The 24,086-nt window shown below is 37.4% G+C and overlaps 1 protein-coding gene across 1 annotated transcript in view; it reads right to left on the bottom strand.

Moving 5' to 3' along the window:
- Window positions 1-24,086, bottom strand: part of ERC2 (ELKS/RAB6-interacting/CAST family member 2) — a 773,878-nt gene that overhangs the window by 451,238 nt on the left and 298,554 nt on the right. Inside the window, exon 5 of the mRNA XM_068983117.1 lies at window positions 9,896-10,063. Within this exon, the coding sequence (XP_068839218.1) occupies window positions 9,896-10,063 (168 nt within the window). The remainder of the gene's footprint in view (window positions 1-9,895; window positions 10,064-24,086) is intronic.

Here is a 24,086-nt window from a genome sequence, read left to right as displayed (position 1 = left end):
TTACTTCCATGGTCTTACTCAAAGACCCTGTTACATGCCCAAAGTCTTTATGGATTGCTCTGATAAGCAACTAACAGTTCACTGGATTGAATTTTCCATGAGCAAATAGTAGTGGATATTCAGGGACAAAAAGAAGTATGAAAAAAAACTTAAATATTTCTCAGTAATCATATTATGCGTGGTAATGCCGACAACACTTATCTCTTGTTCATTTTTGTATTCCTGGCATTTAGCACTACACCTAACCCACAGAAGGCATTTAATTTAGTAGGCTTATTTAATCTACAGGAGATCCAACAAAAAAGGTTGCTGAAATGATGCTATTTATCTAGCTTCCATATCTTAGTGTTCTGTTTCTTCTAATATATACACACATCACACACACATACACACAGCAAAAAACAAATGTGACTAAATTTTTCCAAATTAAATCTTTAAAACTCATGTACATCTTTCCATAAATGTATTTTTCAACTTTGGATGGAAGTGAGGTTGAAGAGCTGACAAACCCTAAAGTCTACATCTCTGGCAGTCCCAAGCAATTCTCCTAGTCATGCATTTCCCTTTTTCCTCAACTGCTCTCACAAGAGTTGCCAAAGGTGGTCATAGCTATGGAGAACCAGCCCTCTGACACCCAGCTTTGCTGGCACTAGCTAAGCAGTCACACTCAGTAAATGAGGAGCTGTGTCTTCTTATTCCCTTCACATTTCACAAGATCTTAATAACAGAACTTACAATCTGTCCAGTTTCAAATTAACAACTGCCAAGTAGTATTTTAGAGGCTGAATATTATTCTATTAGTAAGGATTTGATAAATCACTTACACTGAAAATTTTAAATAATGTAAAAAATAAATTTCCCATACTTCAAGAAAGAAATGCTGGCCATAAACACAAATTTCTAGAGTTAAAATGATCCTCCCCTACCCAACTTACTACCTCAAGTAGTATTCTCCACCTTTAAAAAAAAAATAAAACAAGAAGGGTGAAATATATGTCTGTATAGAATAAATATCTGTATTTAATTTAAAAAGAATAAAGTTCATATGAGAATGGGTAAAAGATTCTTGCAGAAGCCCTGCAATTTAACTTCACTCTTTACATTTTGGTTTGATATGTAAATACACACATAAAGAAGCCCAATCACAGCAAATGTTATCCTTTTTCCAGAGGAATGGAGGCAAGTGTTACAAATGTGGGTCCAGTGTCAGGGAGAACTTAATCACAATGTACACTGGTTATTTCCAAATGGTGATCCCAAAAGGAAAAAAAAAAAATAAATGGAAGTACTTAATAAATTCTGTTTTCCATAAAATTCATACCAAAAAAAAGAAAGAAAGAAAGTGAGCTTGGAGGTCAGTGAGAGTTTGGTTGGATTTTCCTCCTCCTAAATTCTGTCATCTCCTTTTCTAAAGTGGCAATTTTCAGCTTCCCACAGACATGGCATAAATTTTTTTTTTTTTTCCTGCAAACCATTCACCAGTAGATAACACTTACTATGGACATGTACTCTCTCACAGATGATTAACTACTTGCATATTGTCACTTTAAGTTGCAGCTTAATATAGTATAGACATCTTTTGTAAAACAGAAATAAAAAGCACTACTGATCTAGTGATTTTCTTTCAAAGAATATAAGGGGCTCTGACCCCGTACCTCTATACCCCCCACCAAAAATGGATACAGATTATGAGGGGATATAATATGGAAATTAAAATGAATCAGTTATCTTAATTACATGTTGAGCCACACAGTTCAAATAACATCCCAATGAGCTCAGATAGAAGGACCAAATTCCTTTGTTTCACTAGAAAAATACGTTGTTCAAAATAAGCTGACAATGGGCTAAGGATTGGAAAGTTTTTGATTAAAAAGGGATTTTTGTTGGAACATTTATAATGAGATTTGAACTGCAGTAACAATATAAAATTGAAAGCAGAATTACATATAAAATGGTACTGTAAAATATCATTATTCTAGTACAATGGAAAATAAGGTGTTTGTGGTTTTACTCTATAAATTTTGTGTTGTCTGCTCATACATATTCCTTCTTGGCCATCTTCTAAATAGCCATTCTGATGTCCAAGTTCTTCTGCACCAGCATTCATTTGTGGTGGGGGGAACCCACACAATCAACATCTCCTAGGCTCTGCTTTTTTCCTCCATTTTATTGGCTTTTCAAGACTAATTCTTGTCCACGCATCACACTGGTGTTCAGTTACATGGCAGACAATGAATTTTCCTAATCCATTTAGTGTGCTGACAGAGTCATGTTCACAATTTATAGAATTTCCTTTTAGACATCTACCTATTTCACAGTTGATTAAGATTCAAACTGAACACCTGTGTTTATGAAGTCAAAAGCAATTTTATACTAACAAGGTGTTAAACATGGCATTTTCTGAAAGCCTGAACAATGACAACAAAAGCATTGGGCTTTGGACCTATGGAATAAAATAATGTTTGTAGCTACCTGTACCATCCTTTAACAGGACCCCTCAAAAAAAGTCACAGAACTGCAGCCAACAACCAGGACACATTTTAATTCCTCCACCACAAGTCTTTCGTATTTCACCTAAAGAAAGCAAGAGTATGAGGCTGACTTGCAAAGTTTACCTGGGTGTCTAAAATCTGCACAACAGCTAAAAATCTCAAGTGAAACCTAGCTCCTTTAAACAATGTCTTCACTAGCTAGATACCAGGACATTTTCAGCATTCTGGGGCCCCTAAAGGCTGACCCTGGCTCATTTTTGTGTGACCCCAGAGTTTTCACATCATTAATAAAGAGAGAATCAAAACAAAGCCCACAGACATTAGGGGAGGGGAATGTGTGTAGTTTGGCACTGGCATCATACATACCCTCAAAATGAAAAGGGGAAAAAAAATAAAATGCACGTAGCAGAGGTGGTGACCCCTATAATGACTGTGGTTCCCAAGATTTTTTTCCTACTGGTAATAAACTATTTTGCAGACCTCCCAATTGTGGCCACCATGATAGTTACAACTTTGCAGGTTTATGCCTTTTTCTTGAAGTTAAGAGTGTTATCAATAAAAATTTCAAATGATGCCTTTCCTGGTCAAATAAAAACATTTTAAAACGTGAAGCCAACGATGGGATTAGAATGAAAAATACAAGTGACACCAGGATTTTGTTTTGTATATTTTTTCACCAACCTCCTTCATTTATCAATTTTAAAGACATTCCTTGCAACTCTTAAAAGTGATACAATGCACCCTGATTTGGCACTGGGGTGTTTTGACAGTCTTAAAAGTTGGTTTCATCATTTGCTACTAACTTTTTGAAAAAAACAATTCACTTTTAAATGCTGTGATTATGAAGGACATTAAACAAAAGTCTCTCTCAAAAAGGACAGTTCTAATATTATTCTTTGAAGGCTGGACTAAAGTGATTAAAAAGGACTTTACTGCTTGCCAGTCAACAGGGGCCAGAGGTAAAAAGGAAAACTGCAATTATTTTTTTAAAGTAAAGGAGCACTCCTTGTAAATCCCATCTTACATATTGTGGAAAATACAATTTCCAGTCATTGAAAAAACTCCTTTGGTCACATGTGTGAGTTTAGAAGAAGGAGTAGTTCCTCAAGTATATGAACAGTTTACAAAGCCCTATGTGAATGCATCTTGTCCCACAGCCCCTGGACACCATAAAGCATTCCCAACTCCTTGTCAGGGTGACCTTTATATCCAGGAGTCCTGGCCTCACCTTGAAGTGGGGTGGAGGACCCATTTCAATGAGAAACAAACCCAGAAACAAGGACTCATAAAATGTGTCTTGTCTCCATAAAACAACATTTTCACAGTCAAAAGCTTGGTTTTATGATTCATCATGAGAACTGACAGCTCCACGAGGTGTGTTATCACACTGAATCATCCATGACTCAGAGGAACAAAAAATGCTGCCGTGGGCTTAAAAAGCACCTCCTCCTCCACCAGTACCTTGCACAGTCTCCCTGAAGAAATTATCATCACCATTTCTCTAAAGAATGCATTTAATTTTTATACTACATATGTACATTAAGTGTATCATAGACCACTTTAAGATCACCTGAGACTCCTACAAAAATAAAAAACAGTAAGATACTTTTGCCCATTCCTTTTTCTTTTCCTACAAAGGGTGAATGCATGTATGAATATGTACATATATACACAATCCTAAACATTTTTAAAGAAATAAAAATTAAATAATATACAATAAATTCTTAATATACTAGAATTCTAGACTTCATAAAAATAGTATCCTCCCTAAAGTTTGGACAATATCCCACATTAATATGCCCACAGCACTATTGCTATAGCCACAATGTTACTGTAAGAATTTACGATTTCAGAGTTATTCATTCTTATCCCTATTTATAGACAGTACAGGGTTGTATCTAGTGAGCATTCTTGAATCCCTAGTGAACCTCCCTGTTAAATACAGAATTATAAAATCTGGCATAACCTTTGCCATGAATATTAAATGAGATAATGTACATCACTTACTTAACACAAAGAAAACCCTTGGTCCACTGGGACGCTTGAAAAGTGCTAGATTTCTAGTTAAAGAGTTTTAGAACTTGAGAACCCAAGTCCGTCACTCACTGTTCTGTGACCTTGAGCAAGATACATATTCTCTCTGAACCTCTATTTCCTAGTCTTAAGAAAAGGGGACAACAATACCAAATTCACAAGCTGTAAGTCAAGTTTAAAATAACATATTGCATGGAAAACAGCTACAGTTTTTTAAAGTCAACAGAGCAGTCATGTCTTGTACTTAGTAGACATTCCAGCAATGTAATTAAATTACTAAATCCAAGACCCGCATCCTCTGAGATTATGGATCCCACACTGTCAAGCACCTGTGTGTCATAGATGCTTAATAAAATATTATCAAAGAATATGCTGCTTGTTCCGACAAGTTCAGGGGAGGGTCTGTCTAAAGTATAGCTGACTGAAGCATTTCTAAGTAGATGCAGGAAATCCTGAAATAATCTGTAAGTCTATAAATATAATTCCTCTTCTCAAGGAGAACCAGAGGATCAGTTTAAATCAAAACATAAAATCTTAACATTAACAGTGTAATCACCTTAGGAATACTGGAGTGGGTAGCCATTCCCTTCCCCAGGGGATCTTCCTGACCCAAGGATCAAAGTAACGTCTCCTGCATTGGCAAGTGAATTCCTTACCACTGAACCAGGAAGGAACCCTTAGCAATGTTAGCCTTAAATTACAAGAGATACAAATGGCTATTTTCATATAGCTTGCATACTTCAGTTGTCAAAGGAGCTAAACATTTAATTCTAGCTTCTTTGTTTCCTTTTGTCTGCTTTTAAAAAAGCAAAGAGAGATGAAGTCCAATTAAGATTTTGTGTGGGATTATTACCAACAAGTGATAATAGATTCAGTGAGTATTCAAGGTATTCTGATCAGCTCTCTATCATATATCCATATATCCACTATAATGTTGACTCAATAAAGGCAGGAGCCAAATGTGGCACATAGTAGTCATTCAAAATATATACGTTGAATGAAAAATTCATGAAATCCATAGGGTGGGGATCTTTAATGTGAAACTCTTGGAAATGCTTCAGGGTATATGTAAACTACCTGAAAGTATATACGTTATGGCATGTGAATATAAGTATGGATGTGCTGAGGTTAATTTTCTGAGGAGTGAACCAAAAGACTGCACGACATTTTCTTATATTGATGACATTTAAAAACCAAAATCAAAAATGTTATGGATCATTGCCAAGGAGCTGCCACTAACCTAACCTGCATGTATTGCCTCTCACCTTCTCAACACTAAACCCCCATACATTTTTTAATTAACAGGTTGTCAAGTGTTTTCTTTTAGACCAGTAGGAGGTTTCCCTAACTACTTGGAACAAATGAGTATAAAAGCAACCATCATATACCACTGTCATATAACATATCTTCCAGAAAACATACAGAAGAGACATCATGCTTGGCACTTTGGGAATCATGCTGGGCTGGGGCAAAGTGTACTTGCAAGAAAACACACAGACACCTTTTAATTTGAAGCCAGAACAAAAGATGGCATTTTCATAGTATCTTCATTTCTCTGCTTCATTCTAAGACATAAAAAAGTGACTCAGTTGAAATATAAAAATCTGAACTCAGTAAAAGCAGATACCAAAAATTCAAAGGAGACACACAAAGGTAGAACACACAGAATGGATGGTAAGAGAAGTGAGGTGGATTGTTCCCCAAATATCCTAATATACAATAGTGATAAAAATCACAGCAATGATCATAGTCAACACAACTGATAGTTAAAACCCTTTAGAAGAATCTAAACATTTCTCATATGGACACATCAAGCTGGCACAACGCTGCCGTTTTACAGTCAAGATGTGGAGGCTCAGAAATTTAAGTCTTGTTTACGTCACAGTGATTAAATGGGGAGATTAAGGCATGTGCACACATCTCCCACTTCTAAATGCTGCTTTTTCATAGCACATTTTACTTCAGATGATAAAATAATAGCTAGGCCTTTCTTCTTTGTAATTTCTGGATATGTTGGCAATTATTCATTGAAATTCATAAAAGTCAAGGCACTAAAGTCAATTTATTATTATCTCTATGCACATGAAATTAATGTGTTGGTTGATAAGGGTAAATTAGTACGTGGAAAACATCAAGTGGCAAAATGAGATACTTGGCGTTAGGGTTCTTTGAAGCTATTTTAAAAAGTAAAATGCTATGTTAAGAGCTATGTGGGGTGTGTGTGTGTGTGTGTATGTGTAATTATTATTCCACTGATTTACTGCACACATGTCAAAGAGCATCTGGGCATCTGTACAAGTTAAAACAAATCTATCCAGGAGCCAAGCCACATAGCCACAAACCCAGACAACTTGCCTCCCCCCTTGTCCCACCCTTCAACCTACCACCTCCCAAATGCAAATTGCATGGTGGTAAAAAGCCTTCCTTATGGAGATGAACTGTTGAGTCAGTAACATCTGTCACTTTCACCATATTCTAAAAGAGAAGCCAAAGACAGTTAATGGCAAAGGTTTTCCAGAGATGCAGGAAGGCCTCTTCCCATTCTAGAGAAAGTCGTCTTCTATTTTGGCAAGAGCGTTCCATAAAGACTTAGGAATCTACCTGGAAGGAGCTATCATTTTATAACCTCTTCCAAGGATGAAACCATGCCTTTCACAGGAATGTAAGCTCGGTTCTTTCGTTGTAGGGCTCAAGGAAACATCTCATGTACTGAATACTCACCCACTAACCCACATTAGGTAGGGAGACTCTTATTTTCCTCTGTTTTTCCAAGAAGCAGGAAAATCACTTTAATGCATTTTACTGGGCTGCCAAAAATCCTTTCCCTATGATCCAACAATTAGAGCTAATTTCAACCTAAATTGCTTCCTCTAAGAGATGGATATCATTAGATAACTCTTTCCATTTCCATTTACAGAGATTTTAAAAGAAGAAAAAATGAAAAAGAAAATTCCTTGTATATTTCCAGCTGATAAAATCATTAATCTCACACTCCCAACTTCAAAGCAGAAAACCAGAAAATCATCTCACTTTCTCTACACATGGAGAGTAATTTTTTTCTACTTCAAAGTGCCATCTCTTTATTGGGTCATTTTAATTATTGAATGTGGGATGAAAGCTATCGATATAATGTCACCACTGTCTTTTCCATGAAATATATATAGGTCTAATTTGAACTGCATTAATTCGAGAGATGCAAAATACAAGGGGACAGGATAAGAAAAGGGAAAGAGGCTGGGGAATAGAGCACTCATCAATACAAGGCAGTGAAAGGAAGATAGTAAGCTTTTCTAAGCTGACTTTTCTCATTCCTTCCTTCTGGAGGGGAACTATCAAGAAGCCTGGGCCATATCTCAACAGACTGCCTTGCATCTTAAGTTTCCTTCTACCCAATACACAACAACACAATCACAGTAACTTTATTAGTAGCGATATTATTACTGCCAATGTAAGACAACTGTGATACAACCTGTTGCTCTGTGAATGTCCACTTTAAAGAAAAGCTTGTGCTCATAGAAAGGAGGTTAGCAAATCTGGCCCTGTTCAGAGTAAGATTGTTAGAGAAAAGACAAACCAGGCATGCAAATTCCCAATCAATCCTCTCACCAAGAAATCACACGCCATAAATGGCAAACTTTTTCTGTAAAGGACCAGAGAGTAAATATTTTCAACACAAAAGCAACCAAAGACAGCACATAGATGAAAGAGCATGGTTGTGTTATAATAAAATTTTACAAAATCAGGCAGAGAGCAGGATTTGTCCCAATAAGCCAACAGACAAGTACTACATGCAAATGTTCTATATATAGCTGTGCTATCCCATACACTAGTCTCAAACTACATGTGACTATTAAATATATGAAAAGTGGCTAGTGTGACTGAGAAGCTACAGTCTAAATTTAACTGCACTTGAATTAATCTAGATTTGAATAGACCCATGTGCCTGGTGGCTATAGTATTAGACAGCATAGTTTTATAGTATTAGATAGCACAGTTCTATAGTATATGTTATACTATATAATAGTAATATATACTAATATAGTATAGTATTAGCACAGTTCCAGGTTCACTGCTCTTCACTGCTGTTTCCTCAAATATTATACAAGTCAACCTTCAATTAAGGTGTAGTTCATACTTATGCCTTAAAAATTTAAATATCCAAGCTTCTACATTCACAGTAGAACTATACACAACTAAAAATGATATTTCTTATATGTAAAATATCTATATCATTGAGGCCAAAATGACAGTTTTGGCTTGAAGCTACCAATTAACTGCCGATTGACCAATGAAGTGCATAGACCGATAAGGTCCAGGCCAAGACCTGTCCAACCTGGAGCCTGTTTCCCTTCTCCTCTGTGCATTTTCCTGCACCTTGGCTGAGGGCACAGGTCTACTCTATGGCCCCAGTAACTCCTACAGAAAATCCAAACTTCCCCAAAGACCCCAAACTGTACACATGCAAAGACATGGCTTCAAGAGCACAAGAAACAATATGTAACTCAAGTAGACTGCCTTCTAAAGTAATCCATGTAAAACAGTGCCTCAACACAAAAATGAGGGAGATTCACTGTATTCTTTGCTATTGACTCCATGTAATAATTTATATTCTAGTAACTGTTTTATTTATAATAACTAGTTTGTGTTTTGTATTTCTTAATAGACCCAAGATATAATTTAAGGAGAAGAAGCAAGAAAGTAGGATAGTAACAAGTTATTTAGGGTTTTTTTTTCTAAGTATGAATAAGAAATAAAAAATCATATTTCATTTAAGAAACTTTATGAATAAGTTGAAACAATATCAACTTTCTTCAAAGGGTAAAATAATCTTGAAATCTGAGGACACTCTTTAGGAAGTATGAAACATAAGGGTGCCAGGAGTGAAGCCTACACAGACACACAGTAACAGGAAGGTAGATGCCATTCTGATGCTTTTATGATTTTTGATAAAACGAAACCATTTCAGGTACAATCATTATCTGTGGTTCCAGCATTCAAAAAAATAAAAACTCCAAAAAATGAAAAAAAAAAAGAAAAGAAAAGCAAACTCCTTTGGTGGCACAACCTAACACAAATTAATAGGAGGTTTCTCATATATACTTTAATTATACTATTTAAGTGTAAAAAATTTTTTTCTCTGCACAAATATTCATATATTTGTTTACGGGATATTGTTGCAACCCCACTGAGAGTGTTAGACAATCCATGATTCACGCAACAGATCTTACCTTTCCAAAATCTCCAAGATATCTGATATCCAAGATGCATCTGGCCCCAAGGATTTGGATAAGGGAGTCTTCTAATGAAAGCTGTTTGGGTATGATATTTGCTGTCAATTCAATGTCTACTGTCCTGAAACAGTACCTTACCTCAGTCTGAAGAATGGCAGCTCTCTGTTCTTTGGCAGTAAGTGACTCTTTAAGCACTTCAATGTGTTGCTTGCAATCTGAATTCTGATTGCTAAGAGTTTCAAGCTTTGTTTGTAAGGCAAGAAGTTCTGACTCTTTCTTTGAAAGCTCCTGCTTCAACTGATCAATCTGTAAAACAATGAAATTACAAAAAGTTATAAGCTACAGCTCCTACTCTTTACATTTGAGGACTACTGAATTCTCTTAAATTTTCAAGAGCTAGTGATCATTACTACAACATGGCAGACCATGAGCTTAAAAATACAGCCTTGGGAGTCACTTAGTCTTAGGGGTCTGGGGAGGCTCTTCAAGGGCAACTGACAATAGAAAACAGGAAAGGTAAGGTCCACAAGATGCTTTCTATCTGCTACACCACTAAGAACCAAGGTTCACAATGGAATGAAGGCTTCCTGGCCAAACCCACAACTCATCCAAGAAAAAATAAGGTCTATTGACCACAGTCCTCAGAAGGGTCAACAGGGAGCTAACAAAGGTAATTACCCAAGACAGAATCTAGACCTTCTCTGATACTCCACAATGGAAATGATCATTCAAGAGCATCATTCGACAGAAGAGAATCCTCACCCCCGAAAAACAAGCACTGAGGGATCTCTTTTCTTATATTACATATTAAAAAGATACAAAAGGACATCAAAAATACATAAAATGGAAAAATAATATAAGAAACATTCATTATTCAATTCACTAAAAGGATCACTAGAATTACCCAATTCCCAACCCGTTTCTATTTCCCTCTCTGGAAACAAAAACCACCCTAAATTTTGTGTTCATCCTTTTCTTATTTGTCTTTCAAGCTTACCTTTTTTTTCTGCACCTGTAAATCCTATACTATTTAATTTTGCATAGCTTTTAACTTTATTTGCACTGTGTTTTCTTTTTTAGCTTTTTGCTTTTTTCTACTCAATCTAATATCTTCAAGATTAAATCCAGTTCCTATTTGTGCAATGTGTTCATTTTCATTAAGGTACAAGCTTGCTCCTTGGAAGAAAATCTATGACCAACATAGATAGCATACTAAAAAGCAGAGACATTACTTTACCAACATAGGTCAATCTAGTCAAAGCTATGGTTTTTCCAGTAGTCATGTATGGATGTGACAGTTGGACTATAAAGAAAGCTGAGTGCAGAAGAATTGATGCTTTTGACCTGTGGTGTTGGAGAAGACTCTTGAGAGTCCCTTGGATTGCAAGGAGATCCAACCAGTCCATCCTAAAGGAAATCAGTCCTGAATATTCATTGGAAGGACTGATGCTGAAGCTGAAACTCCAATACTTTGGCCACGTGATACAAAGAACTGACTCATCTGAAAAGACCCTGATGCTGGGAAAGATTGAAGGTGGGAAGAGAAGGGGATGAGAGAGGATGAGATGGTTGGAGGGCATCACCGATGTGATGGACATGAGTTTGAGTAGGCTCCAGGAGTTAGTGATGGACAGGAAAGACTGGCGTGCTGCAGTCCATGGGGTCGCAAAGACTCAGACACAGCTGAGCGACTGAACTGAACAGTATTCCATTGTAAGACTTCATCAGAAGTATTTGTCTACTGTGCTGTTAACAGACATTCAGGCTTATTTCCAGGTTTTCTTTTTTTGTTTTTTGCTATTATGAAAAATGCTATTCTGAACTTTTTTTTTTTTAACTTTATTTTACTTTACAATACTGTATTGATTTTGCCACACATCAACATGAATCCACCATGGGTGTACATGAGTTCCAAATCCTGAACCCCCCTCCCACCTCCCTCCCCATACCATCTCTCTGGGTCATCCCTGTGCACCAGCCCCTAGCATCCTGCACCCTGCATCGAACCTAGACTGGAGATTCATGTCTTATATGATAGTATACATGTTTCAATGTCATTCTCCCAAATCATCCCACCCTCTCCCTCGCCCACAGAGTCCAAAAGTCTGTTCTTTACATCTGTGTCTCTTCTGCTGTCTCGCATACAGGGTTATCGTTACCATCTTTCTAAATTCCATATATATGTGTTAGTATACTGTATTGCTGTTTTTCTTTCTGGCTTACTTCACTCTGTATAATAGGCTCCAGTTTCATACACCTCATTAGAACTGAGTCAAATGTATTCTTTTTAATGGCTAATACTCCATTGTGTATATGTACCACAGCTTTCTTATCCATTCATCTGCTGATGGACATCTAGGTTGCTTCCATGTCCTGACTATTATAAACAGTGCTGTGATGAACATTGGGGTACATGTGTCTCTTTCAATTCTGGTTTCCTCGATGTGTATGCCCAGCAGTGGGATTGCTGGGTCATAAGGCAGTTCTATTTGTAGTTTTTTAAGGAATCTCCACGCTGTTCTCCATAGTGGCTGTACTAGTTTGCATTCCCACCAACAGTGTAAGAGGGTTCCCTTTTCTCCACACCCTCTCCAGCATTTATTGCTTCTAGACTTTTGGATTGCAGCCATTCTGAGTGGTGTGAAATGGTACCTCATTGTGGTCTTGATTTGCATTTCTCTGATAATGAGCGATGTTGAGCATCTTTTCATGTGTTTGTTTGCCATCTGCATGTCTTTTTGGAGAAATGTCTATTTAGTTCTTTGGCCCATTTTTTGATTAGGTTGTTTATTTTTCTAGAATTGAGCTGCATAAGTTGCTTGTATATTTTTGAGATTAGTTGTTTGTCAGTTGCTTCATTTGCTATTATTTTCTCTGATTCCAAAGGCTGTCTTTTCACCTTACTTATAGTTTCCTTTGTTGTGCAGAAGACACTAATAAATGGAGAAATATACCATGTTCATGGATCAGAAGAATTAATATAGTGAAAATGAGTACACTACCCAAAGCAATCTACAGATTCAATGCAATCCTTATCAAGCTACCAGAGGTATTTGTCACAGAGCTAGAACAAATAATTTCACAATGTGTATGGAAATACCAAAAACCTTGAATAGCCAAAGCAATCTTGAGAAAGAAGAATGGAACTGGAGGAATCAACCTGCCTGATTTCAGGCTCTACTATAAAGCCACAGTCATCAAGACAGTATGATACTGGCACAAAGACAGAAATATAGATCAATGGAACAAAATAGAAAGGCCAGAGATCTTCTGAACATTCTTATACATACTACCTGGTACACATTGTAAAAAATAATCTAGGAGTTAAATAGCTGGAACACAGTGTATGCACATCTTCATATTCACTAGATAACATTAAAGTGTTTTCTAAAGGACTTATATTAATTTCTATGGTCACAAGCAATGTGTAAATGTGCCAATCACTACATGTCTTTGCCAATATCATATGTCATTGGAGTTTTACATTTTGGCCACTCTGGTAGGAGTTATGGTAGAAGACCTCTAAAAATGACTGCCACCAATTTCTTCCTACTTATACACATATGCCATTCCTCACAACTAAAGGAGAAGTCTATTTACCCTCCTCTTGAGCATGGACTGGACTGTGACTTGCTTCAGCTAGCAAAATGCAGAACAAGTGTCAGTATGCGTGTTCTAGCCTCAAGGAGAACTAGCGGCTTTAGCTTCCTCTCACTGGAAGCTAACCACAAAGACAGAAGTCCAGCCACCCTGTGACCACTTGGCTGTGAAGAAGTCTATGCCAGCCACACTATCAAGCCACGCAGAAAGACAGAGAGGAACTTTTCTGATATTCCTGGTGGAATTTGTGGCTTCTGTCTTGTTCCTGATCTTAAAAGGAAGAATTTCAGTGTTTCATCATTAAGCTTGATGTTTGCTTTAGCTTTTTATAGGCACTCAAGTTTTAGAAAGTTCCCTTTTATTACAACTCTGCCAAGAGTTGTTTTTTTAATCATTAAAGAATGCTTAATATTATCAAGCATTTTTCTGCACCTCATGATTTATCACATTTTCACCTTTAATATAATAAATTATATTAATGGATTTCTAAAATATTACTCTCTCCATGCATTACTGTGAAAAATTTCACTTCATCATGATGCATTATTATTTTTATATATTACTGGATTCATCTTGCTAATATTTTGTCAGCATTTCTACACTTATGGGCAAGACTGATTTGTAATTTTCCTATCTTGTGCTATCTTTATCAAGTTTTAGCGTTAATTTCCAAAAAAAGTAAGGAGTGTTCATTCTTTTAGTGTGTTCTGAAATGATTTGTGTAAAACTGCAAATTTTTTTTTTTTTTACTGAAGTTCATTAAAAATCATCCAGAGCTGGTATTTTCTTTTTCCAAAGACCATTCCTTACTTCATCCATCTTTAATGATTATAGGAATATCCATGTTTCTAATTATGTGAATCAATTTTGCTAAGTTGTTTTCATTAAAAGACTTTCATTTCATCTAAATTTTCAGCCTGTTGGCATGAAGTTTTCATAAAACTCATTTATATTTGATATAATGGTATGCATGACTATCATTTTTCATTCCTAATATTTTTATTTTTAATTATTTTCCTAATGAATCTCAGCAGAAGCATGTCCCACTAAATAACCTCTTCAAAGAGCCAATTTTGGTTCTGTTGACATCCAACATTTTTATTTTCTATTTCATTAGTTTCGGCTCTAATTTTTAAATTATTTTCTTCTTCATACTTTCCTTGGGTTTATTCTATTTTCTTTTCCTAAGCTTAAGTTGGAATATTATCTCACTAATTTTCATACTTTTTTCTTTCCATGTATGAGCCTTAAGAGCATATATTTTCCTGTCAGTATCATTTTAGCTCACTCTCTCTAGTTTGATATACCTTGACATTATTGTATAGCCTTAAATATTTTCCAATCTCTATTATTATTCCTTGAACCATGAATAACTTAAAAGTATGTTTCTTAATCTCCAAATACATAAGTGTTTCCTAGTTATCTCTTTTTTTTATGTCTTACTTGCTTTGTGAGTAGAGAACATGGTCTGTTCTACAGTATTCATTTGAAATTTGGTGTATCTTGCTTTATGCACAGTATGTAGTCAGTAATCATAAATGCATCCTGTATGAAAGTGAAAAGTGAAGTCGCTTAGTTGTGTCTGACTCTTTGCGACCCCATGGACTGCAGCCTAACAGGCTCCTCCATTCATGGAATTTTCCAGGCAAGAGTACTGGAGTGGGCTTCCATTTCCTTCTCCAGAGGATCTTCCCAACCCAGGGATTGAACCCAGATCTCTGCATTGCAGGCAGATGCTTTACTGTCTGAGCCACCATGGAAGCATTCTGTATACTATATGCTTAAAAAGATTATGGGTCCAACAATTGTTGGGAGCAATATTCCATATATGTGCACGACATTTGATTACACTTTTATTTTTAGAATATTTCCATCATCTTAATATGAAACTCTATAAGTAGAAAAGTCACTCTTCATTCCTCATCCTCTACACCTAGCCCTAGGCAACCAATAATCTACATTATGGATTGGACTTTTCTGGGAATCTCATATAAATGCACTCTTCAATATTCGTACTTTGTCACTGGCTTCTGTAACATAGCACAACATTTCAAGTTTCATCCATGTTGTAGCATGTACTTCATTGCTCTTTATAGCTGAGTAATACTTCACTGTATGAATATACATGATTGTTTCTATCTATTCACCAGTTGATGGACACCTAAGTTGTTTCCACATTTTGACTATTAATAATGCTGCTAAGACCATTCATGTACAAGTGTGTGGAGACATATGTTTTCATTTATCTTGGATATAAACACAGGTGTGAAACTGCTAGGTCACATGGTAACTATGTTTAGCTTTCTGAAGAATTTCTACCTGTTTTCCAAACTGACTATACCATTTTATTGGAGAAGGACATGGCAACCCACTCCAGTGTTCTTGCCTGGAGAAGCCCAGAAACAGGGGAGCCTGGTGGGCTGCCATCTATGGGGTTGCACAGAGTTGGACACGACTGAAGTGACTTAGCAGCAGCAGCAGCATACCATTTTATATTCCCACTAGAAACATATGAGGGTTCTAATTTCTTTAAAACCTCACCAGCACTTGTTATCATCTGTCTTTTCATTCATCATCATTCCAGTAAGTATAAAGTGGTTATCTCCTTATGGTTTTGCTTTCTCTAATGACTAAGATGCTATCAAACATCTTTTTCCATACTTGTTAGACATTCATATATCTCCTTTGGACAAATGTTCTGTTAAGACTTTTTCTTTGCCTCTAAGATTTTATGTCTTTATTTTGAGGCAAATAGAGAGATTTCATTTTATTTATCTTATTTTGGGTATTTTAAGACTTTTGAATTTGTAGACTGATACTTGTGAAAATTCTCAGCTTTTATCTCTTCAAATATGCCTTCTGAATAATAACTGTCCCTATTTCATCTCTCTTTCCTCAAGAATTTGGGTTAGATTTGTGCTAGATCTTCTCATTCTATCTTCTATGCATCTTTAATGTTTTCTATCTTTTTATCTTTCATTTAACTTCTTCTGCCCTATTTTCTAGTCTATTAAGTTTCTCTTCTGCTATGACCACTCTTCAATTAAATATATTTCTCAAACTTTAAAATTTCCATTTTTATATTTTTCCATTTCTAGGTCATTTTATTTGCTTCTTTTTAAATTTCCTTGGTATTTTTATAGCCTCTTGCCCTTTAGCCATATTTTCAACTCCTTTTATTTAACATACTGCTGCTGCTAAGTCACTTCAGTCGTGTCCGACTCTGTGCGACCCCATAGACGGCAGCCCACCAGGCTCCCCCGTTCCTGGGATTCTCCAGGCAAGAACACTGGAGTGGGTTGCCATTTCTTTCTCTGATGCATGAAAGTGAAAAGTGAAAGGGAAGTCACTCAGTCGTGTCTGACTCTTCGCGACCCCATGCACTGCAGCCCACCATGCTTCTCCATCCATGGGATATTCCAGGCAAGAATACTGGAGTGGGGTGCCATTGCCTTCTCCGATTTAACATACTAAACATACTTATTTCATAGTGTTTGTCTTAAAATTTCAATTTCTGAAGTCTTTCCCTTCTAGTTCTGCTATTCATTCTTTCTGCTGGCTTTTGCTTACAGTGACTTGCTTTCTTGAAGATTTTGTAAATTTTTTAAATTTTTACTCACATGTTTTGGAACTTTCTCTGGAGAAAAGTACTGAGAGGTCTTAGTTGAACATGTGGTCCTTCAGAACATTTATCTCAGCCAATACCTGGGCACTACCAACCATGGGCTCCTTTAAACTACATTCTATACTGAAAGTTCTTGGATCACCTCACACTGCACATCTGCACAAGAGCCAGCTGTGGTTACAGATTCTCAATGCTAGTTTTTTTCACCTTTATCTTGGCTCAAAGATTTAAAATAGGTAAATAAATGATTTTCCCTGGAGCCCCTTAGTCTAGGTGGGAGGAAAATAGAGTGGGCAGTTTATTTTTACTTTACTCCTGCATTAAGAGTCTAGCTGTCTGGCATCGCAGCTTTATGTGGTAGTGGGATTCCTACTTGGCTCCTCATTTTGAGCAGGCTCAAGCTTCTGTCACTTTCCTTCAGTGTCACTGTGACTGTGAAAACTAAAGCTCAAGTTCATCTGTCTAGCAAAGCCAACAAGAAGACAAAACCAGGAATTTCCCTGGTGGTCCAGTGGTTAAGACTGCACACTCTCAGTGCAGAGGGCCTGGGTTTGATCTCTAGCTAGTGAACTAGATCCTGGATGCCACAATTAAAGATCCACCATGTCACAATAAAGATCCCATACGCTGCTACTAAGACCTGGAGCGGACAAAACAGTTAAAAAAGAAGGAGAAGATAGAAGACAGTGCTGTAGTTTTCACTCTAGTCCCCTGCTTTGGCTTAATCTTGGCCCTTCAGATTCTAACTTGAAAGTTCATAAGCACATTTTAAATTGTATGTTTTTAAACTATATTTGATCCATCATTTTTGTCCCAGTAATTGAAACTAGCTAAATAAGAACCAACCTACTGATAATAACTACTGAGCATAAACAGAATGAGAGGCTTAAAGAGAAGTGAGACCTCCATCTTCAGAAATTTTAAGGGTTCAGCAATTAAATATAAAAGTTGATATAGAATCCCACTTGCAGGGTGAACCCAGACTAGATAGGGGGACATAGAGGTTTCATCATACTTGCCACATTTACAGGTTTGATAATGGCTGCCTGGAAGACAGTCTTGAGAAGAAGTCTGAGTATGCTGAAAAGTTCACTAAAAAGAACTGTGGGAGATTATCAATGCTTTAAGTATGTGTGTCCGGGTGGCAGCACTACTCAGGTCTGTGCAATCCATGAAGTACATTATTTCTTTGTAATTTAACAAATCACGAGTCTACGATTTTTAGCTAGAACAAAGTAAGTTATCTCCCTATACCCCTCTCTTTTTCTCACACACAAAAACAGAATATAAATAAAATGAGGGAAAAGAGAAAATTATAAAATGAATTAAATCTTTTGTGATCAGCAACTATTCAAGGAATAGTTGACGTTACCATATATAGTTGATTCAACATATGAAACTGATTCATCTGAAAATAAAACTCAGAAAACTTTCAACTCTACATGCCGAAACAATGATGATATTTATAGTAAAGAAAAAAAGCTGATTAGTGCTAACGTCTACAAATATCGGAGTAGAAATCTCATATGGGAGTGGGGTATTGAGAGAGGAATGTGAAAGAAATTAACATCAATGGAACGGTATTTAATAGGAAGGAAGACATGGCAGGTTCTACAGATAGCTACTTCATTCAATAAAAATAGATTGATAATGATAAAACTATCTCAGTCTATAAATATTAATAGGCAGTTGCTTTAAATAACTTGCAGACTATCACTGCTGTGAGGTAAATTTTAAATATTTTATGCAGACAATAACAGGAAAAAACGTTTTTATAAGGGGAATATAGTTGTGGGGTAAAAAAATCATATCCTTCCATAAAAATATGCCTTGGATTCTTTTATAGCCATAAACTCAATAAAAATGGAAAGTGATGCAATCGAACATACATGAGAACTGAGGCTGGGGAAGGTCTGTCTCCATGATGGGAAGAAAAAAAACCAATCGGAATTACATCACATGCTTTATATGAAGTCCATGTGGACATCAGGCACACTTCATCTCGTCTGAAAGTTCTTCCACAGCTTACATCTGTGACACAACTAACACCAATAAAACCTACTCCGCCAAGGAAAGCAGCTTCTTTTTCACTGCAGATATGGCCCTCACGTCTAGAAAGTGAAGTGCTTATTATCATGCAGTTTGGGTTATGAGGTTTGTAATTCGTCAGAGGTTAATATGAAAATGTGTTACAAATTGAGAATAAAGGGGGAGATCTAAGACAGCAGAATGGCATCTTTGGCAAACTCTGCAGAGGGAGTGGCTAACAGAGAAGTACTGGGGTCAGTAGATGAAAAATGTGTGAGACTAGGAACAAAGGCTTGTATACAGCAGGGGATGCCACCATTCTTTCCCTAGTAGGAAAACAATTATTTATATGGTACATTCCATTCTTAAAGCCTTAACAGTGCTGCTGAAGGTAACTCATGCTTTTCATAGCCTCTTACATTCTGCCCTCACAGTTTGATTCCTCTAAACCTTGTGAGTATGGGTAGAAATTGGACTTTCCAACAGGGGAGAGTTGTACAGCTTGGGAGGTCTCCCAGAGTCTCAGTTCTCAGGGACAACATGCATGTGCCAGAGGGCTTGAAAGATGCATGTCTTTTCATCCTAGTCAGGATACTATATCTGGTATCCCAGGCTTTGCACAAGTTGCGATTCTAAACTCTGCCTTTCCATTTTTGAAATTCACCTTCTACTATTTCAAAAATGTTCAGTTCAGTTCAGTTGCTCAGTCGTGTCTGACTCTGCGACCCCGTGAATTGCAGCACGCCAGGCCTCCCTGTCCATCACCAACTCCCGGAGTTCACTCAGACTCACGTCCATTGAGTCAGTGATGCCATCCAGCCATCTCATTCTCTGTCATCCCCTTCTCCTCCTGCCCCCAACCCCTCCCAGCATCAGAGGCTTTTCCAATGAGTCAACTCTTCTCATGAGGTGGCCAAAGTACTGGAGTTTCAGCTTTAGCATCATTCCTTCCAAAGAAATCCCAGGGCTGATCTCCTTCAGAATGGACTGGTTGGATCTCCTTGCAGTCCAACGGACTCTCAAGAGTCTTTTCCAACACCACAATTCAAAAGCATCAATTCTTCAGTGCTCAGCATCCTTCACAGTCCAACTCTCACATCCATACATGACCACTGGAAAAACATGGCCTTGACTAGACAGACCTTAGTTGGCAAAGTAATGTCTCGGCTTTTGAATATGCTGTCTAGGTTGGTCATAACTTTTCTTCCAAGGAGTAAGCGTCTTTTAATTTCATGGCTGCATCGTGGCTATTTATGATATCATATTTATAAAAGCAATTTAGGTCTTCGCTGCTACTTCATAATCACAAAGCTTGCAAGAGGCCCTACCAGTCCTAGTCATCTGCTCATCAACAAAATGGAAGTACATGCTATTTCATGGGACTACTTAAAATACTTCTTTTCCCTCCAACCTCCTGTCTTTACTCATTTTAATAATTAATCCAAGCAGCACTCACTTTGCATATCACAACATTGTTTCTATATCAAATTCTCAGCTAATGTGGAAGCTCCAATACTTTGGCCACCTGAAGCAAAGAGCTGACACATTGGAAAAAAAACCCTGATGCTGGGAAAGATTGAATGTAAAAGGAGAAGGGGATGGTGGAGGATGAGATGGTTAGATAGCATCACCGATTCAATGGACATGAATTTGAGCAAACTCCAGGAGATACTGAAGGACAGGGGAGCCTGGCGTGATGTAGTCCATGAGGTCTGAAAGAGTCAGACACAACTTAGTGACTGAACAACAACAATGTCAACTTTTCACTGAAACATTTAAAATTATTTCAATACGCTTCTATCTCTGAAAATGAGTCTGTATATATCACTATTAGCTGCCTTTATTATATATTTCTGGGGAAGGAAATGACAACCCACTCCAGTATTCTTGCCTGGAGAATCCCATGGACAGAGGAGCCTGGCGGACCATAGTCCATAGGGTTGCAAGAGTCGGACATGACTTAGCGACTAAACGATGATAGCAATTATCTATTTGGAGCAAACAGTTACACACAGAAATTGAGATTGATTGAGATTAAGCCCTGCTAATGACAAGGAACCAAGTGCTGAGTTAATTGTATCACCAATGGGTCATGAAAGTACTTTTCAGCTAAAATTTCAAAAATATAAGCAAATGAGAACATAGATATTCTAGGAGCCATTTTTTAATGATTAGGTTGACTTTAAAACTTTTAAAATCTTTTTTCTAATTAAAAAAAAGTAAGCTTCCAAGTAATTAAGACAGAACACATTTAGACCTCTATTAAAGTAATAGATCAGTGGGCACTGCCAAGCCTGGCACCTTCGTAAACCCTGAAGATGCCTCTCCAGAAGACCCGGTAAAAGAAAGGGCATTCTTAAAAGCTTTCTATATATTCATTACAAGCCACAGGCAGAAGTAACAACATACAGCTGCAATTTTCAGATTTAGTTTCAAAGAGTTCTAGTCCCCTCCTTGTGCAGCATTTCATAAGAATTTCTGAAATGTTCCTCTACCATCACTCTGAGTCTTTGTGAACTATTAAAACAACAGTTTCTGAAGTCAACTGTCCCTGCATTAAACTTACCATTTTCTGCTAGATGGGATCCAAAATCACCTTATGATTTCCATTTCTACCACTGTTTCAGTAAACCAAATGAGTTTAACAATTACATTTCCATTTCCCAAATACATTTCAGAATCTCTAGATTTTTGCAATTTAAATGTAATATTTATTTTTTGAAAAAGTCTGTAATTTCATATAGACTTGACTCCTTCCTACTTCCTTAACTGTATAGAATTGGGGATAGAATGGTATTTTCACATATCCTTCTAGGTATGCTCAGACATAGATTTGAGTTGGCAATCTTCCGCAGACCTATCACTGTAGTTTTACCAATCTGATTATTCTGACCAAAATAAAAAACAAAACACTAACTTTAACCTTGCACAACTTGCATTATTCCAGCCAGAAATGAACTCTCCTCCCATCAAGTCTTCAGGGTGGTGTTTTGAGTACATTTCTTACTTTCCCAACTAAGTGGTAAGTATTGGGAAATGGGAAATATTTTGAACATGCACAACTTTTAGTGCCCCTTTGGGGACCACAGAACTCAAAATCCACCACTGAAAGCTTTATCCATATAATCCTGCATATAAACAAAAGAATTCAAGAAACTCCAGTGGTGACACTAAACAGTCTCCTTGTCAATGTGTGTCAACAACTATTGCACAAATTAACTCCTCAGATATCTGTGATGTTCACAAGCAACACATTCATACAAACTTTGTAGAAAAGTTATCCAAATAGGCTACAATGGACCATGAAGTACACTAGCAATTCAATTTTCAGTTCAGTTCAGTCACTCAGTCGAGTCCCAACTATTTGTGACCCCATGGACAGCAGCACGCCAGGTTTCCCTGTCCATCACAAACTCCCGGAGCTTGGTAAAACACACGTCCATCGAGTTGGTATTGCCATCCAACCATCTCATCCTCTATCGTCCCCTTCTTCTCCTGCCTTTGATCTTTCCCAGAATCAGGTCTTTTCCAATCAGTCAATTCTTTGCATCAGGTAGCCAAAGTATTGGAGCTTCAGCATCAGTCCTTCTGATGAGTATTTGGGGTTGATTTCCTTTAGGAAAGTGAAAGTCACTCAGTCGTGTCTGACTCTTTGTGACTCCATGGACTATACTGTCCATGGAATCCTCCAGGCCAGAATACTGGAGTGGGTATCTGTTCCCTTCTCCAGAGGATCTTCCCAACCTAGGGGCTGAACCCAGGTCTTCCAGGTCTCCTGCATTCCAGGAAGATTTTTTACCAGCTGAGCCACCAGGGAAGCCCAATCCTTTAGGATTGACTGGTTTGATCTCCTTGCTGTCCAAGGGACTATCAACAGTCTTCTTCAGCACCACAGTTTGAAAGCATCAATTCTTCAGTGCTCAGCCTTCTTTATGGTCCAACTCTCACATCTGTACATGACTACTGGAAAGACCATGGCTTTGACTACAAGGACTTTTGTCAGCAAGGTGATGTTTCTGCTTTTTAATACGCTGTCTAGGTTTGTCATAGCATTCCTATCAAGAAGCAAGCATCTTCTAATTTCACCAGCTGCAGTGACTTTGGAGTCTGAGAAGAAAAAAATCTGTCACTGCTTTCACTGTTTCCCCATCTATTTGCCATGAAGTGATGGGACCAGATGCCATAATCTTAGTTTTATGAATGTTAAGCTTTAAGCCAGTTTTTTCACTCTCCTCCTTCATCCTCATCAAGAGGCTCCTTAGTTCCTCTTTGCACTTACTAAAATTATTAATATATTTGATTATATTTCTTCAGTAATAATGGATATAGTCATTGCCTACTTTTTTGACTCAGGTGTTTTAACTACAGAGTTTCGTTGAACATTTTGAGTCACTTTCTAAGTTTTGCAGTGCTGCCCCCACTTCATAGATGAGGAAAGTGTGGCTGACTGACTTAAGTCACTCCTGAAGGTCACGCAGCTATCAAGGACAGGTTAGAAATCTGCCAGAGTCTACTTCAGTCTTCAGCCTGCACTCTTTTCACCCAACTCCTTTTCTCTCCTTGAACATCCTTCCGACTTGACCACTCTGGGAAACCTTGAAAGTAACTAACCATTAAAAGTTAAAACTAGCTCAAGGATTGATGGTGCCTCAGAAGACTGTGGGCTAATAAAGGCCATCACTTGCTTCCTGAAGACCATATACATGTTTTATTCACTGGGACACAATCTATATTGAGGGACAGAGTTTACAAATTTCAAGGCATTTTCAGTTGTACAAGTGGCTTGAACTATCTTCCACTGATATATGACAGGATAGGGTGGGGAGGAAAAGTTTGAGCCAAAACAATCATTTCCCCCAATCTTCATGGATTCACTCAGATCTGTACATCTGGTCTTCGTTCCTGGAGTGTTCTGGCCATTGTCTGCAGGCCACCCTACACTGTGCTTGTGGCATGTCAGCTCAACTCTCTAAGAGGAAAGGACTGCAAAAAGAAACCAGAAGGGAGGACTTAGCAAGGAAACCAGCTCTGCATTCTGTGGCCATCATTAAAAGCAAGGAGTTACATTCAAATATA

Source organism: Capricornis sumatraensis, chromosome 10 (genome assembly GCF_032405125.1).
Source record: "Capricornis sumatraensis isolate serow.1 chromosome 10, serow.2, whole genome shotgun sequence".
NCBI lineage: Eukaryota > Metazoa > Chordata > Mammalia > Artiodactyla > Bovidae > Capricornis > Capricornis sumatraensis.
This window is presented reverse-complemented; position numbering and strand designations above follow the sequence as displayed.